Consider the following 19,109-nt stretch of genomic DNA (forward strand, 5'->3'; position numbering starts at 1 on the left):
TTAATCGCGATATCTTAATAAATAAACTTTCGTTTTACGGCATACGTGGAAGCCCCCTAAGTTATGACATCCTACCGAAAATTTAGAACTCAATGCGTATGTATAGGGGATCAAAATTCACCGCTTCTCCCAGTACGAAGCGGTGTACCACAGGGTAGTATACTGGGTTCGTTATTGTTTACATTTATATTAATGATGTAGTGAATATTGACCTCACTCTACACTACTATATATATGCAGATAACCGCACCCTGCGTTTTACTGGCAGTGACCCTGACTTCCTAGTGCTGAAATGTAATAACACTTTGGAGAAATTACACAAATGGTCTAAGTCAAGCTCTATTAAAATAAATCCACTAAAAACGAAGGCTATACTTTTCAGGCCTAAAAACTAAGGGGTTCACCTTACATCAGAAAATATCACTCTGTGACAGGGACATTGAGCTTGTTGACGAAGATAAAGTTCTTGGAGTTACACTTACTTGCAATCTGAGTTGGAATAGTCATATACAATCTCTATGTCGATGCCTGTCTGTCGCGGTGGCCGCATTATCTTGCAGTACAGCATTGCTGCCGGTTAATGTCAAAATTCAACTATACTATGCTCTATTTGCATCTCAGGCTAACTACTGCAGTCTCGTTTGGAGTTCGACTACAAAAAATATTATAGATAAAATCACTGTGCTTCAGAAAGCAGCTTTACGCCATATAGCACGTGTTGACCGAATGGCTAGCACTCGAGAACTATTTCAAAAATATATTATCATTCGATTTGAAAACCACTATAACTACAGGCTGATGCACTGTTTCTTCTTTTCCCAATGTAATTGAAAAGATTGTTTAATACTGTTATCATCCCTACGGCCACACGATACAGCTGTCCACACTAGAGATCCTGAACCATGGTTCGTTCCCCGTTTTCGTACACAATACAAAATGCAATCATTAAAACACAACCTCCTCTGCTACTTAATAAATATAAAAATGTAACTATCGTTAGTCGCAAGTGTTTACGCGAGTATTTTATTAACTTACCATGTGTACCTTAGTGCGTTTGTGTTATAAAATTTTATTGCTTGTGACGTTGCGTACTTATGACGCATGTATGTTTTATGTCCCTGTATAGAATTCTCCATGTGATGAGTGTACATTGATTGCATGAACATTACTTAGGCCAGTGAGAATGTATCGGTATTTTTTTTTTGTTTCATTACTTCGAGTGAGATGTAAGCGTACAGTAATTTATTTTCTTCTTCCTGTAACTTGTCAATGTTGCATTGTTGCCATTAATTACAAAGGCTCCTGGGCTCCTGTCAAGCTGCTCATTGCAGCTTTTAGCCCAGGAGACCATCCCGAGCTACACTTGTGTGAATCTGGTAAATAAAATTTGACTTGACTTGACTTGACCAGTCGAACACCGTTCCCCGTAAAATGATTAGGAAGTTATCCGGTGCGCCATTCCAGGAACCTTCAGACCAGCTGTTTATATAAAATGATGTTCCTATAGACGTTGGGAAGCTGTTTATAGGAAACCACTTTTCCAAAATTTCTGCTTTTCTGTCGGTATAAACCTAGGTTATAGCCTGGCTGGCGGATGGATTGGTATCAGAAGGAAACCGCAGCAATAATTCCACACAGCCTTTATATATGACCCGTAGTGATACCAACAATTGGAAAGCAGAAACCACCGCAGCAGTGTGGCCCTGACAGTTCCCAACAGTTGCCCGTCGGAACACAGTTCTATATAAAAGTTGGTCTGAGGCACCTAGAGCGGCAAACAGAGCCTCTGGCTTCCCCCGCCGAATCCTGTTCTCAGTTTTCGCTGCATGTCAAAGAAACAAGATACTTGCAATAAAATGCATACTAAACCAACTATTTACACTCATACACTGCTTTTCAACATACTGTGCAAGTTTATTTGGTGGTAGTATGCGTACATTTTAGATAGGGATAGCTGTCTGTTTTAAATTGCACATGAAATGACCAACGACCAAGGAATAAACACCATAACGATAGCACTAGGCTGTAAATGGGATTTTCACATATTCACCTTTACTGAAAAGCAACGGTACTAAAGACGGGTTAAGGGGCAACTGCGTCACAAACATACTTATGCATCTACAGCGGCACTGACATAGACATTATACAGCAGTGATCATAAAATATGCTGCCTTATCAGATAAAATAAGGCACCTCAAAGGCAGAAGTACCAACTGCGCTTGCCATACTATGTTTACGCATCACTGTTCGGGAAAATGGTTTGCTATTAATTTGTAAAGGACAAAAAACAATCCATACACAGTTACAATGTCACAAGGCCTACAAAAGTGTAGTTCAAGAGTTTAGGAAAAGAACGCCCGGGCCAATATTAACAATAAAAGGCTTTGACACGAGGGGTCGCATGTGGCAGTATACCACAATTTTAGCATGAATATTGAAGAGAGTAGGTTTTCTCACACCAAAAGTAAGTGCAGCATTAAGCTAACAGTAGCCAAAATAGACTGTATGAGCGCCCTGAAAAGGCCTTTGACCCAAGGCCAGTTACCTGCCCCAACACTTTCAATTTGCTAAAATATTTCATTCAAAAAACTTATAAAAGCCAATATGAACCATAAAATTTTACAAACTGGAGAGCTGGGAGCATGCCACACATATCAAAATTTGACAAGCCGACTTAATGTATACACGCCATCAATTGCACCGGGAACAAGTCAGATATCCTTAGGAACCAAACAAGCCAAACCAAAACAAATAAGAACTTAACAAACACGTGACCACTTTTACCAAGCAAACTTGAAAGCATTTCACAGTTATGTGCAATAAACACCCTCCTATCTTGCTGTCAGTGTAATTTTGACCAAACCCTGCTTCTGCCAAGCAAGAAATTCAACTTTACTCAAAGAAGAAAGCTTGTTGAATCCAAATACGCACATTTGCAATTCTTCTGGGTCATGGGTGTCAGCTCACATACAGTACTGAAATTGATCAGGGAAACCCGAAGCTGTTTCCGCAAATAAGCGCTGTCACTTTTGCATCTATCAGCATGCCATAAAAAATATTCTCATGAAAAGAATTCTCAATATTCTTCAATAATAAGGATGTTACAATGCGGTGCCCTTAGCTACATTAACAGTGTAGATATAAAAGCAGCTTGTGCTTTGTGCCAAAGGTGAAAAATCGTAAAGGAAGGCATGACTTCAGGTTTCAGTTGACATGCAACTTGCATGTGCCGGTAATTTAAACTTCTACATCAGACGCGACCCCAGTCATGCATTTCAAGTGAGACTTTAATTTCTACCAATATTTTAAAATCACAAGTAAAGCTGACCACTTCAATTATTTGAGCAGTGACTCCAACTTAGATGACCCCAGGCCACTTTCAAATGGCTCTTCTTACCAGGACCTCCATAAAAAAGTCCGAAGAACTCTTCAAAGGCACATAAGCATAACATTGAGATGACATATGTGGTGAAGATGATGACCGCATCCTGAAGTGACAGTGCAGGCGACGAATCTATGATGTGTTTTTGGCGGACAATACTGATGTTCCCATTCTCTTCTCTCAGAATAACTGGGCCTCTAGAAGACTTATTGTTCACCTCATGAACCTTTAGGAAAGAAAAGAAAATTTTGTTGCATGCTGGCTTTAAATGAGTAAGTTGCGTAGGCCCTTTCATAACACAGTAAATGATTTAAAATCGGTGATTTCTTGGTTTCTTTTCTTGAAGTGTTGCTAAAGGTGCAAGTGGGCGCGAAAAAATATAAGCACAGACAAGCAATCACATGGCTCTGATTCTGCAAAGTAACACACTTTACTGGCTCGGTAGCCTGAATATCAGATTTTTTATCATTGAGAATCTTCGTTTATTAATCAAATAATATAATGAACTTTGGGCATTATATTTACACACCTTACTGCAAAACAATGTTCTCTGTACCCTTCTTGTAGGCTAAGCGCGGGGCAGACACAGGACGAGACAAGAGATGCGACGAGGACGAGCGCCCTTCCTTGTCTCGTCCTGTCTCGTCCGGTCTCTGTCTCGCGCTTAGCCTACAAGAATGCATCAGCAACAAGCCCAACTTCGCACTCTCTGTACCCTGTATTGGGCTCTTAAGAATGCTGTAGTGAGGCTGGCATAATATAAATTACAGCTAAGCAATGTTCACCGTAACAACACTCGTAAAATGCAATCAAATTGTGTCCACTAGATGATGCTGCCCCAAAGAAATAAATTGCCAGTTAAAGGAAATTATGAATATCACACTGCGGCAGAAAAGTTGTTTTATGGAGGTATGGCCACCTAAAATATTTCTCTCTCGATGTGTATTACCTCCATTGAGGCGTAGTGGTACGAACCAAATTTTTAGCTCACTAATGCTTAGAGTGCAACAGTGTAATGACTGTTGCACAGTTTTCTTATAAATCACAATTGTAGCAAATTTTATTGCAGATGTCACTTTCTGTGTTCTAAACGATTCCTTTCAAAAAGGAATTAACCGTTATTTAGCCACCTGTAGAAATCCAATGCAAACATTGCTCATGCTACACCTGTATTTTGGGGAGTATTAGGAGGCAAATTTAAACCTTCAGTTGCCACCGTATTGTTTCAGCAGCAACCACGTTGGGCGTGTCGGCTGTGCCGTCATATCACAGCAAAATAGCTGTATTTTTGACCACCTGTTCGAGGATCCGAGGCTGAATGTGAACACAATGCCCAATATTGCCGCTCACCATAACTTCTTAACAGTGAGATTTCATACAATGAAGACTCCCACAAATTGAGCCCCGCAAAAACAAAATGCCAGCTTACCCAACCAAATTAAGATCTGGATGTTTCTACCAGGGCCGTCTCAAAGTGCACTTCCAGGAACGTTTTGCCAACGTGTTCCAAAAAGCTCCTACTGTCACCTTAAACCACAGGTTAAGCTGTCACTGAAAAGATGTTTCAAACCATTATTTAGAAAGCAACTGCCTAAAAACGCACCATGAAAATCCCAAAAATGGCCGTGCATACCTACTTGTAAAATGCAATTATTTCATCCCGTAGAAGAGCTTTCATGTGTTGCTTTCTGATTATACACTTGCAAGAAGGGGTTCAAATAAAATTAGAATGGCCATATGCATTCCTTGTTCTGTTGTTGTCGGTCTATTCTCGGCCTTTTGCCTAGAAAATAAATAGTAACAAACTTATCAAGGAACAAATTTATGCTTTCCTTTAAGCAGGGAGCACGACAAAATATTGAACAATACGTGATTTCCAATGCGAAACGAATGTTTTTTTACAATAGGAGCCTCGGTAATGTTTTCTTGCTAAACAATTTGAGATATAAAAATATTTGAACATACTTTAGGCTCACGTATCCTTGGTCCATCAGAACTGTTGAATAGCTGCACAATAGGCACCCCTCAAGCGGTACTCTTTTGTAGCTTATGAGCTCCGCAGTGCATTAATACGCCACACTATTCCAGACGACCTGTCAAGACGCCGAAAATGTCTTCAGCGATAGTGAATGCTACAGCCATGACCTCACCAGTTCATGTAGGGAATAAAAATAATTTGTTTTTCTTTTTATTTTGCAGAGGAACGTAAACATTTGTCAGAAGCTATCAGTTGAAAACCAAATGTCGCCACAGTCAGCCATAGACTGTTTCTGGGGAGGTCATAGAGAATGAATGCAGAATGTAGCAATCTGCTATCGCAACATAATTTCTAAGTTCAATGCAGAACAGGAAGAGAATATTATTTGGTGCACATCGTCATGCAACAAATTTGCACCTAAGCGTTTTGAAAATTACTCCGACTCCCGGGCTGCCACTGACATTCACGGCATAAAATTGCAGAAATGGGTTATTTTTAAACGCAGTTTGGGATGTTACAACTTCTAATAGTAAGCACGTGAGCTTTATGGGCAATTATCCTGAAGTCTCACGTTACCGCTGAAATTGACAGCATAGAAGCGGCACCACACTTTCTGCGGGTTTCCAGCTTTCTTTCCCTCCAACGCTACTGCTAAGACAAAGAACCACTGTCCCTTCCATTTCTCTACCGTCAGGGAGCGAACTAAAGTTGACTAGTGTAAATAGAACATCTGAACTGATCAAAGGCATTGGAAGAAACATGGAACAACTACATCACACACAGCCCAGATAAACTGAAGCAGTGCGGCCACTAACGCCTTGAACGCTCATCAACTTTAGGCGGAAAAGCGTGACCTACCTCTGACAATCTCCTCGGAGCATTCTGCGTGTTGTGCACGCAACGGGCAAGGTCGAAGATTCCCTGTTTGATTAGCACAGTAAACTTACGCTACTCACGATACCAACACGACACCACAATTACACGAAAAACGTAAAAATACCGCTAAGTCTATGGACGGACCCTCTGACAAATTTGCTTGAAAAATGTTGAGCGTGTGTGCACGAGGCGATAGTGACCGACTAACCCGAGAAGATTCAGTACCACAGGTAGTGAATCACACGCATACAACTAAGCAACACCACACCGTAAGGGGACATGCATACTCAAGAATGCGCGCATCAGCAACTTTATAAATAGCACTGTCTAACCTACACAGTCAGAAATGTCAAGCCGACTCCGACCCACGAACAAGCAAACTTAGGTGAATTACGGCAGCAAACGTTCTCTCACACAAAAACAACAAGCAGCTGGCAGGCATGTTTATCGGACGCAGTGAGGGACATGTCACTGAACAACAACCGTTACGAGAACATAAATAAACAGCACTGACCTTTTCTGCGCCTCCGGGCAAAACAACATTTCGTCGAATGCAGCCCGAGGATATGAAGGAAGCCACAGTTTCACGCCACAACCAAACTGCTAACGGTTCCCGCCACTCTGACTGACAATATCTTTAGTACATCAGACGCATAACGTGATCAATCGAGAAAACCGCTTTAGAACGCCACTAGTGGCGCTGTATGCAGAAAAACGTAAAACTAGCGCAGTAAACCTTGCTGCTCCTGTCGTTTAAGGGGCGCTGCTGTGATTTAAATGGTTGACACAGTACTTTTTTTTTCTCATCGTCGTTGTACACGTTGCAGTCCCACTATACCAATTATCAACGCAAATGGCTGTGCCTTGCTTTCTTGCGACTGCCGACGCATGCGCATGGCAAGCCGCACTGAAGTGGTGGTCGTACCGTAATTGTTTCGGCCAAACGTTCGTTCCTCCATGACTTAGTCGATGCGCGCCGTGGCCACTGACCAGTACGCTGAAGAGATTACAAACTTTGCACACTTGATCACTTTTATTTGCTTCGTAAAACAGGAATATGCCTCTAAGCGGGCGTCTAGGTGGCTCGGAGGCTGGAACAAAAGCTCAGATATTAGCCTATTTAACACATTAGTTGGGCTGAAGTTGTTTCCCGCCGCGGGCCGTGAGCGCGTTCGACATGTGTGCATAAGCTTTGATGACAGCTTTTCCGCATTGTTGTTTGCAGTGAACGCAAAACGAGGCTTCTTTATTGACTACGTTCTCTTGCCAACAAGCCTTTCCAAAGCAAATAAAATAGACAGCAACGCTCTTTGATACCCACGTTATACAAAAGTACTATAATCTTATAGTAAAGTCAGTGTGACAAAGCTAATGAGCGAGTAAAAATACGCCTGCCCGTTTCTCAGCTGGTGAACGTGAAATAATAACAATGCACAACATAAAGGAAGGCTACTCTGTGGTCTTTCCCTGCAATGCATGATTTGAAATAAGAATTCCATGGAAGTATTAATACATACAACGTAAGGCAGATACCGCGTGGTAGATTTAGTTCTACAAGTTTTGTGTAGCTCTCCTTCTTAATGGCACCTAATCAACTGTTTTCTGCAATGAGGCTTGTATTTTTGCTTGTGGGAAGTAATAGCCGGAACCAGACGCAAAGCATAAACGAGCTTCTGCGCCTATAACTGCATGCGGAGCATTGTGTGTGCGGTGTAAAATGTGGCGCAGTTGGTTAACAGTATGTATGTACCGCTCACCATTCAAGTAACGGGGATAAGTACCTATTGAACCGCAGGCTGTAGCCATTAATACATTTCTATCAAGCACTGAAAATTGTGCGCGTACTACACCGCTCCGAGACGATGTCTGAGCGTTGAACAAAAACTGCCGCTTCTGCGACTCTTTATAAACCAAATGCACAACAAACCTTAACAAGTATTTCGTATTTCGCTAAAACACCATGAATTGTTCAGCACTATAGCTGTTATAACTTTGCCCGAACGGCAGAGGGCGAAACGGAAGGCGTTTAGTCCTTTTCAAAGTCAAGTCACTGGTGATTTTGTAGTGCACGCCTCAAATAAGCAAAACACGGTGTTCACAAACGGTGTTTGGGCGCCGCCGAACACCTGGAAATGGGTTCCTGAAATTTCTACTGTTCCCTAAAGTATGCTTCGACATATTTTAAGCTCTGTACGGCGTTGGTGAAGGAGCGGGATTCCGTATCCTTCAAAGGACATCACTAACAATACCTCTAAGCTGGAATATAAAAGTTCACTGCTGTAAGGCAGTTTTATAGATGTCGGCGAAGTTAACCAAATTTTATATGCAATGTGCGCATGTAGTTTAAACGCCTAGAGCATCTTTGTTCAAGAAGCACCAAATATATATGAGGTTAATCGTTCCAGTTCACGCACGAAACTGTGTATACTTTACTGCCGTGCACGAGTAATGTGAAACAAAGCACGAGCAAGAAATATAGAAACGCACTCTCCGAAACTATTTACTGGAACATAAGTGGAACAGTAAGCGGAACCCCCGAAAGCGCATGACCCCACTTAGTCGATTCCAGATAAAAAAATTCCCCGCATTTCCCCGAGGGGAAGAATGTGAAAGTGCGAATGCCGGAGTTGAATTTGGGCGGTTCGGTAATGTTCGCGAAAAAGAGATCACACACACACACACAACTACAAAGAAAGAAAGATGCATTTATTCACAGACACCTATTTGTGTTGTCGTTGTACTTGATTGCTACAGCTGATCTCAGCTTTGAAATTTCGTGTCAGTACTCCTTTAAGCGGGTGCATTAGCCCTTCTCACTCCCGATTCCTGGCCAATCCCCCACGTGGGTATGTGCCATGCACAGACACCTATTTCTGTTGTCGTTGTACGTGGGTATGTGCCATGTCCGCGGCCAGGCAGCGCGCGCCCATCTCCCCCCGTTGCCAAGGAAGACGAGGAGCGCGCGCACCCGCAGCCGCTGCTATGTGTACGACGGCGGAATGCGGACGGCGGCGGACGCTTCAGGCTCGCTTAAGAAGTGCATTCGCACTTAACACAAACAGAAAGAAAATAAGTTGGCGGTTCTAGATAAGATACACCTATATGTCTCGTTCCAGTAATTTTTCCTTGGGATCCACATAAAATATGTGGATCACCCTTTTTAACTGGGACTAAAATGGACCGACATTAAGAGTGTAGTATAGAGGGAAGCAGGGATTTCCAGAAGTCCTCCCATTTGGTTAGTCGTGCCACTCCGGTGAGCTGGCGGGATGCATGATTGGAGACACATAGGGCAATTATGAAGTTGTCGCTTCTCAAGGTGTCCGGCTTCTGTTCCCAATATATTTGCGGGACATGTCGTGCAAACGTGAGGTCGGGGATGGAATCGCACGTTACACTGTTGCCGAGCAGGGTAGCCTCGGTGAGGTCATTTTGCAGGATGAAATGGCAATTCTGCGTACCGTGAAGTAGGGCCATTCCTTTCTTGATGCGTGAGGATATCGGTGAGAGATGCGGTGAGGTAAAATCCCTGAGGAGTATGCACGAATTGTTTCCAGTGAGTGGGGCCACTGTATGAAGTAACTGTTCTATTACCGTGGGAGATTCTTTGATAAAACCAGCGCTAACTCAAAGACGAAGGATGTGCAACACAGAGACCTGGTCTATCAACTAAACTTTAATACGTGGAAGGGTGAATATAAATATTCAACACAAACAATAAATTACTAAAAAGACAGTGCGCATGGCCGAAACAGTTTACAAAGGTCACGATAATACCGCAACTAGATATTACCGCAAACGGTGACCTAGCTGTTACCTAGACGTCCAGCAGCGTGCTGACCCCGACTTGCGCGTAATAATCAAGTACCTCGAGGGATGCAACGTAGCCGTTCCTAGGACCTTAAACGCAACTTACCAATATTCACCCTGAGAAACTCCGTCATCGTGAAGAAGACTTTCAGCCCCAGATCAAGAACGAATTGCCTTCTTGTCATCCCCGCGGAGCTTCGTGACGAAATTTTGGAAGCGTGCTACGACGACCCGTCTTCCTGACATCTCGGCACAGCTCGCACTATTGGAAAAATCAAGTCGAGGTACTTCTGGCCCCGCCTTACATCCGGCGTCACCCACTATGTGTAGAGTTGCCGTTACTGCCAGCGAAGCAAAACACCGCCGACAAGACCCGCCGGAGTTCTGCAACCGATCGCCCTCCTGTCAAAGCCAATTCAACAGATTGCAATGGACCTTTTAGATCCAGTATTAAGGTGTACGATTGGAGACACTACGAAAGACCGAAATAAAATAAATACAAATTACGGAAAGAAGACGTGTATGAATGAAGAGAGATATTGGCACCACAGGGGGCAGATAGGCTCATGCCTCTGTGGAAATATTCGAAAACCCTGAACGTTTCCCGCGCTACTGGTAGACAGGGCAGTTATGTTGGGTATTGCACTGACTGAGACCACTAAAACGCACCAGTGTATTTTTAAATGTAAGCATGGTCTTCTTCAGCATGACGTTTTTCACTGCACTTGCGTTTTATAAAACTCCACGAATAACCCCTGTTTTGTGCTTATTACGGGTGCAAAACTAAATCCTTTCCCTGTGAAGTTTCAGAATGCAAGAACACCGCTAACGAAGCACCGTGCGATACTTGCCAGAAAAAGGAGCAGCATGGCGGTGTCCTCGAACATCCACATGTTGTTTTTGTGCCACATAATAGCCCGCCTGTCGGAACAGCTGGAACATGCACAACTGCTTTTTATGTTGTTCGCTTGTGCTCACGAGGAGCTACGTAAAAATAGCAGTAGTTTATTGTGTGAAAAAAGCATCCTTTTTGATAGATTGGCAATTGTTACACAGAAAGTGGAGGTGGGCAGAAGAATACCTCTGCGTGGAAGCAGGGCGCCGCTCCTTGGGGCCATTGATTCTTCAGGGATAATCATGCTCCAACACAACATCAAACCAAGTTTCGTCATTATTTCCTATAAAGATCATCACTGTCGAGAATTGGGTTACACCGCAATTCAAGAATGCAGCGCTATATTGCGAATGCGTGAGATTGTTGCCTAGGTGCCTGACTTTCCCATCTTTATCATTTTCGGGCCGTGCGTCATAAAAGACCACGCGTGGCAACGCATTTTCCGTGGAGTGCGGTAGTCGCCCGCAATGATCACTGCTCCCACCAGCAAATGGAGCAGCGCAGGAGCCCACAAGCAGCAGAATCGAAATATCTAAAAACGCCAAACTCTGCATTGAACAGTACTTTTCCGCAAAATTCAAACAACTTAGTAATTGGGCTGCAGCCATTTGCGTATCCCTTCCCTTCAATTAATAGGCGAACAAAAAGCATCGCCTGGCAAGTAGAAGTCCCGTAACTAGGCTGCCGTTACTGCACCAAAGGCGCTACCCTGACGAACTATACCGCACAGCTGAAACAAAGTACGAGCTTGGTTCATTTCAAAATTCAAGAAGTTTAACCGCACAATGGGGATTCTACAAAGGCTGCAGAAAGCCGTATTTTCTTAAAGACATACTGAGCGCTTGTCCTGAGAATACTGCACAATACCCACACACCTAGCAGGCACGATGACTGAGTCCGGGGTACGTTAGGAATAAATGGTACATGCAGGCAAAATACAAGTCTGCTTTATTGGAAAGCTTTAGTCTTTTATAGTACCCTCAGCGCTTCTTCATCAGCAAAATATTTATACGCTGAGAAATTAAACTTTTTAGGCCAAAATTTTAATCCACACGCTGAATCGTGCGTTTTCGTGACATCGACAATGACAGATCCAGGGCAGCGACCTGAACTTAAAAATAGCCCGCTGATCAGGGCAGCTACCATCCTTCAGATGGGCGTTTGGTTATCTTGGTTCATCGATTGCGCTGCAATACCGATGAAGTGTAGGTGTTAGCACTTTGCTTCTTTCGGTACTTCTATATCGTTCGTGTTTTTACTGGGCTTCATACAAGTCGTTTCCTAACGTAAGCTATGACTCGGCAAACATGCTCATGTAACCGACAGTGCCGCTTATGTTAGTGGGTCACCGTTGTGTCAGACAAGTCAAATGCGTCCGACAGCTCGGTTGTGCAGTGTCAGCTGGCAAAGTGCCGCACTAACTGGTTCGGTGTTTACGTGTCAGTTCGGAACCTTAATTTTTCTCCCACAATGCTTACTGCTATACAACGAATGTGGCTTAAATTTAGGCGCAAATAGCCTGTTCTACAAAATTATAATCCCATTTCTATATGCGTTTGCTTTTGCCGGTTTACGCTAATTGTAGAGCTTGGAGTGAAAAGCTGAAAAGCGAGGTGGTGGTGTTTCAGTTTACGCCAAAGCTGAGTTAAAATGTGACCTAATAGATGAGTATTCTGCCATCACTAGTGATTTTCAAGTGATCACGATACGCTGCTGTAGCGTTTGTATAGTGCTCATGTACAGGCCCCCGTCTGGCAAAGTAAAACGTTTTCTAGACTATTTGGACAGAACATTAGCCCATGTATCTTCTTCAAGTCCATGTTCGACACTTGTAGTTGATGTAAATATTGATCTATTAACACGTAGTAATGCCCAATGTGAATTATTTTTGACTGTGTAGTGTTATGATTTTCAAAATCTTGTGAATGATGCTACTAGAGTCACTGCAACTTCCGAAACTTTATTTGATGTTTGTTCTACGAACTATCGTACTGAAAGAGTGATTTCTGGGGTGGGCCTTGTGCGGGCGTGAGTGACCACTTGGCTGTGTTTTGTGCTCTAGAAATTCATGTTGGTAGAACAAAAGCACCTTCTTACAAAACAAGGGTAATAAATGATACTACTGTAGAAGCGTTTGTGGAACATGTTAGACAGGCAGATTGGTCCGATGTATTGAACGAGGAGAGCTCGAGTACTAGCTCCACAATGTTCTATAGTAAAATTAAAGACGTATACTATAAGGCTTTTCCGGAGTATTCTCTGCGGAAACACAAAAAAGCGACAAGGCCTTGGATATGTTCCACACTTTATAACAAAATTCAAGAAAGAAATCGTTTATTTCAGCTTTGCCTGAGGCTCAGAGATGATACCAAATTTAAGGAACTTTGAGCTCTTCGTAATAAAGTAAATGCCGAAATAAAATGGGGCGAGGGATATGTACTACCAGCGTAAGTTTGAACAACTTGATCAACCACATAAATTTTGGAGAGTCTTTAATGAGTGAGGCAATAAAAAACGGAGTCACGTTTTTCCAGATTTTTTAGATATAAATGGTGAGCCTGTCTTCGGAACTGAACTGTGTGAGCGCTTGAATGAGCATTTCGTATCTTGTGTTACAACTCGGAAAAAATCTTGCCTAGTAGCTCCTTACCCAATCAAATATCTAAAACCGGGTTCGTGAGGTACAATTTTCATTTCCCCGACCGATGAGCCTGAAATTATGACTACTATTCTTTCATTGAAAACTAGCAGTGCTGCTGGTCCAGATGGTATGAAAGCGTGGCCAATCAAGTTAATCGCCCCCTTCATAGCAATACCTTTGGCTCACGTAAGCAATCGTGTGTTTCACGATGGTCTATATCCCAGTGAGCTTAAAATTGGTCGGGTAACCGTAGTGCACAAGGGTGGGGCAAAAAATGATTTCAAGAACTACCGGCCAATTTCCGTCTTAAGCATTTTTTCAAAGGTTTTCGAATCATTATTTATTAAAAGACTCACTGATTATGTAAACTGCTTAAAAATAATTACATCAAAACCATTCGGCTTTGTAAAGGGAAAGTCTACGGAACTGGCCCTACTTACAATCAAGGAAAAGCTTATTGAAAACATCGAAAAAAAGCTTTACACAATTGGAATATTCCTTGATATAAAAAAGGCATTTGATTCCGTAAATCACAGTATATAATTGAAAACGTTAGACAGCTATGGAATAAGGAGAAATGCGCAGAGCCTCATTGAAATTTATTTTAGTAATCGTAAACAGTATGTAATCCTCGGTGAATATGCATCACAATATCAAAATATCACTAAAGGTGTCCCACAAGGTTCCATTTTAGGACGTCTCCTTTTTTTACTATATATAAATGACATACGCAATATACGCCTCGAGATTCACGATCGCTGCGCCGCCTGCCGCCGCTTCTCCGCGGCGTTTGCGGGATTAGCGCTGCGTGCCTGATAGGCGGTCATGCAGTGTTTCGGTTCTCTTTCGCTTCTCTTTGCCTTTCCGCGCAATAAACAACTTGTTATGGTGACGTCTGTAAGCTAACTGCACGTATAGGGCACTTAAAAAAAACAGCTGCGTCTTGGTAGAGCGCTCTAACGCCAACAAGAGCTACCCGCGGGGAGGCGGTTCTGCGCGCTTCTTGGCCGCTCTTGCGGGCGTCGGCGACGGCAGCAGCATATCACCGCTGTCACCTTCGAACACGCCAGCACAAGTGAATTCTATTTATTGTCGCCTCGTTTAGACATCATATTGGCACTGTAAGAGGTTGGTTCGTTTTGCAGCGCCGACAACAATGCGGCTTTGCTTCTATGTACGTCGTAGAAAAATATGATTCGGGGATGTGATAACACAATAGCTGACAAAAACTTGTGCCTTTTATGGGAATATAAGCCACGCGAAAATGTTAAGTGCACTCAAAGGATGTGCAGTGTCATATATGTGCCCCCTCATGCCTTATAGTAAGAACCAAGGTATATGTTATTGAATCCACGGGAAAATGAATGGTCTGCACGTCAGGAATAAATATAATAGTCGTACGGGAACGAAAAAAAAAAACCGAGTGCAGCTTCTGACATGCTAAAGACGTTTGTTTGAGCAAGCTAGTATTCACCAGACCAACTAGATGCGAAATGCAGTGATATATCGCTAGACGTGTGGGGGGGGGGGGGGGGTTAAGGAGGAGGACGCTCAACTATCGTTGTTTAAAAATGCGGAGCGAAATCAACGAATGAACGTTTTAGTAATCACACACACAATTGCTGCCTTTTCACTTTTCGTTTGTTTTTCGCCTTCAACGAACGGCTGATCACTCGGCGGACGCATTTTTTGAAGAATACAGGGTAGGCCGTTCACAAGCGATACGAGGTGTCGTTGGAAGAGTTGATTGATTGATTGCAGGGTTTAACGCGCCGACGAAACGGAGACGATGAGTCATGCCGTAGTGGAGGGCTCCGGATTAATTTTGACCACCTGGAGATCCTTAACGTGCGCCGAAATCTCGTACACACGGGCTTGTTGGAAGAGTGTCGTATCTGATAAGGGTTCTGATTTCGGTTTATGCTAGATTCTGTAGTCTCCCTGTGTCATATGACGATGTTTCGAAGAGTTTGGTCAGGGACGCGGATTACTCTATAAACCCGTCTTCTTTGCGAGCGCTCTTTGCGAGCGCTCGCAAAGAAGACGGGTTCAGGCGAGCGCTCACCTCGGGACAAGACGATCCACATTAAATTTGTCGTCGTGTGCTGACTCCGGAGTGTAATTTTCCATTATCCATCGTACTTCTTTGGTACAATGTTTGTGAAATTTATGCCGCATCGGCTTTTTCATGGTACTGATCAATATCTGCTATGTGATATTGGCAGGCGTAACTTGCGTGCTGTCAGGCATGAGTGCTCCGCTGGATTTAGTAAGTGCACACACAAAGTCGATTTACATCATAGTGTGTATGGCCGCAACATGACCATCGGAGGAAACACTGCTTACGGAGACACTGCCACTAAATTTCAGGGCTGCGGAATTGCAATCAGCTGCATGCAAATGCTGGCTTCGGGACGCGGGCCTGTGACACACGCCCGGCGCTTATATAGATCTCACTAAGATCGCGGCATAAACGTTTATCCTCTCGTGAACACACCACGCTTGCAAACAGAGTGCCTGCTTCACGTTATTCGGTATTTGTAACGCGGACAAACGGTAAATCGCTGTCTTGAACGAGCCCCAAAAGCAACGGCGACAGGGGGGACCGAGCCGGGGACTCCCGCGCCTGCTTTCGAAACGGGCCGCTAGGGGGATTTCAGTGGCGCCCCTACAGGCCGCGCTCGAGGCGTATACCGCAAACGCAAGATATTATACTATATGCAGACGACACTAACGTGTTCTTTACTTGGGATAACATGGGAGATCTTGAAATAGTAGCGAACGATTGGCTTAAGGAACTCTCCGCTTGGCTATTGACAAATGATCTGGAGCTAAATACAAAAAAAACCGAGTGCGTAATTTTCAGAGCTAGAAACACTCCTTTAGATAAGAATCCTGAACTGTATTTTTAAAATGAAGGTATTAAATCTGTGAACAGTATCAAATTTCTTGGCGTGTATTTTAATGAATTTCTTACGTGGAACGAGCATACTAATCAACTATTACTGAAGCGATCTAAGGTTACTGGCGCACTAGAGAAAACCCGTGATAAAATTCCCAAGAGTTTCAGACTAACTGTGTATTGTGCAATGTTGCAATCACAATTAAATTACTGCCGTTTAGTCTGGGGCTTAACAAATCGTTCTAATATTTTAAAGCTAACTATAACGCAGAAAAAAGCTATTCCGGCTTTAGAAAATCTAGATTCCCGACACAGCACCAGACAGTTTAGAGAAGCACATGAAATACTGAATATACAACAGCTACATATGTACAACTTAGCATTATATGTCTACAAGGAAATGCGGATAAATCGTCATGAAGTTTACCAAAAATATCTATCAATGAATGATAGTTTTCAATTCAGAAAAATAAACTACAGGTTACCCCGTATTAGAACAAACTATGGCTTAAAGACCATGCACTATCTCATTCCTAAATTCCTAAATGGTAACGCAGATATCGGTGAGATTATGGAAACATGTCCTCCAAATTCCTTTAAACGAATATTACGAGAATACTGTTTTGCAAGAACTCTATTTTGGCTTATTTTATAAGTAAATTTAGCTATTGGCATCCTGTGTTGTATATGTACCTCTCTTTTTTGTATAAATAATTCCCTTTGAATTTCCGTTCTTTGTAAGTTTATATATATGTTATTGGGTGATGATATGTTGTGTTATGCTCACACTGTTACGCGAAGTGTTGCGAGTGCTTGAAAATGTGTTGTTATTTTGGTTTGCTCGGTTACCAGTTGCACTGATTTTTTTTTTTCTCATCTTGTAACTTTGTGCTGCTGCTGATGTCTCACAGGGAGCAGGGACCCAGTCAGGTACATATGTGTACCTTTTGTTCCCGTACCCTTAGTCTTTGTTTATGAAAAATAAAGAGTTTTTACATTGAAAAAAAAAAGAATACGACATCATAGGTTCTGTTGCGAGAATTCAGCTAGCGGGTCGCATGGCCATTTCCTACCTTCCTAATTATATAGCATATTGCCGCGAACCATGTATGAGTTTGTTTATTTATTATTTTTTTATTGCCGGGCCACCCCCGGCTGTGTTATCAGCGTTCCGAGCAAAGCACGTCTTCCATTCTTTATTTTTATTCCGCACGGGCTATCACATTCAGATAAGCAGACTGTTTCGCCCTAACGTGGCTAGCCCAGAATAATCTTCTGTGACCTACAATGTTCTGGATGTGAATCGACGGTTCCAGAAACACTCGCGCCGAAAGATAAAAGCCTGCATAGCAGACGCCGCGGCATTCGATTCGACGAACCTCACCTGCGCAAGTCACTTTGTTGACCGCTGCTTCGCCGCCTCTGTATTCTTTTGAGTTGTTAGGGGAGCACAAGTTTGCTCAAATAAACTTGTTTCTCCTTCAAGACAACTGCGTCATCGTTGGCTTTGTGACATCTGGCTGAGGTGCTGGGTACTCACCCTATATGCTCCCTAAGACATCTGGAAGCCACCAAGCCAGTCCAACCAGAGCCAGCCGCCGACTGCAAAAATTACTGCTGGAGGTCGGTCTTCTACCAGAAAGGACCAAGAGAATGAACGCTGCAACCAACACCATGTTGCGAGAAACCACGTCGCCAATCGTCCTGCAGCACTCTGGCAACCGCCATCGTTCTGGGGAGCCCGCGCTGAAGACCCCGAAGAATGGTTGGAGAAGCTGGAGCGCGTCCGCATCTTCAACAGATGGGACGATGAAGAAACTTTCCGGCATGTCTTCTTTTGCTTTGAAGATGCAGTTCGAACTTGGTTCGAGAACCATGAGAGCCCTTTGACCGACTGGACTCAATTCAAAAGCGAGTTTTTAAAGACGTTCACTACCATGGTGAGAAAAGAGCGAGCTGCGCTTTTGCTTGAAACTCGAACGCAGCACCCCAACGATCTTCGTTGGGGAGATGAAGCGACTTTTTCGCCTTGCGGACTCCGAAATGACCGAAGAAAAGCTCAGGTGTTTAATGGGAGGAGTGAAGAAATAGCTTTTTCTTGTCTTCTCTGTAACCCTTCGGAGACAGTGGCTGAATTCGCGTCTGAGGCAGCCGCGATAGAGAGTGCGCTGAAGTTTGAAGTTACGCTTGAAGTTCGAACGACCGCCCAGCCAATGCGATGGTTTCGGAGACGATCGGTACCGGGGCCATTACGCGAGACCATCCGTGAAGTGATCAGAGAGGAGCTGCGGAAACGTTTCCTGACGACGCCGGAACCCAAAGTTGCTTGCCTAACTGACGTGATCTGGTAAGAAGTTCAAAACGCTTTGGGAAATTCTGTGCCATCCGAAGTACACTGCGCGCCCCAAGCTATAACGTACTCCGCGGATTTTCTTCGACCCCGCCCTGCTCCAACACGCCGTCAAGAGGCCCCGCCCTACCGCCGCCCACTGTCGCCCGCCCGAGCCCCTGTAGTACGAAACCAGACGCCGAGGAAGACTGACGTTTCGCGAACATCAGATAATCGTCCTCTGTTCTACCACTGCGGAGAGGCCGACCACAGCTACCGTCGCTGCCCATACAAGA

General features: G+C 43.6%; 1 protein-coding gene and 2 long non-coding RNA genes across 6 annotated transcripts in view; 1 reads left to right on the forward strand and 2 right to left on the reverse strand.

Annotated features, from left to right (window-relative positions):
- LOC144141182 (uncharacterized) overlaps nucleotides 1-11,003 on the reverse strand; it is a 92,258-nt gene extending 81,255 nt beyond the window's left edge. For all 3 annotated transcript variants that reach the window (XM_077672743.1, XM_077672744.1, XM_077672742.1), the window contains exon 1: nucleotides 10,898-11,003. In XM_077672743.1, coding sequence (XP_077528869.1) covers nucleotides 10,898-10,957 — 60 coding nt within the window. In that variant the 5' untranslated portion in view covers nucleotides 10,958-11,003. The remainder of the gene's footprint in view (nucleotides 1-10,897) is intronic.
- The window catches only part of LOC144141185 (uncharacterized), a 96,657-nt gene that overhangs the window by 70,172 nt on the left and 7,376 nt on the right, over nucleotides 1-19,109 (forward strand). The gene's annotated exons all lie outside the window — the stretch shown is intronic.
- Nucleotides 1,928-10,882, reverse strand: LOC144141183 (uncharacterized). Of its 2 annotated transcripts, none has more exons than XR_013316464.1 (4): nucleotides 6,751-10,882; nucleotides 5,020-5,165; nucleotides 4,812-4,933; nucleotides 1,928-3,608 (listed from the first exon to the last, which is right to left on the reverse strand). It is a non-coding gene; the product is annotated as an uncharacterized LOC144141183 (long non-coding RNA). The 2 variants fall into 2 exon arrangements; XR_013316463.1 differs by lacking the exon at nucleotides 6,751-10,882 and adding an exon at nucleotides 6,219-6,296.

Source organism: Haemaphysalis longicornis, unplaced genomic scaffold (genome assembly GCF_048455015.1).
Source record: "Haemaphysalis longicornis isolate Haplotype H1 unplaced genomic scaffold, Haemaphysalis longicornis Haplotype H1 scaffold_6, whole genome shotgun sequence".
Lineage (NCBI taxonomy): Eukaryota > Metazoa > Arthropoda > Arachnida > Ixodida > Ixodidae > Haemaphysalis > Haemaphysalis longicornis.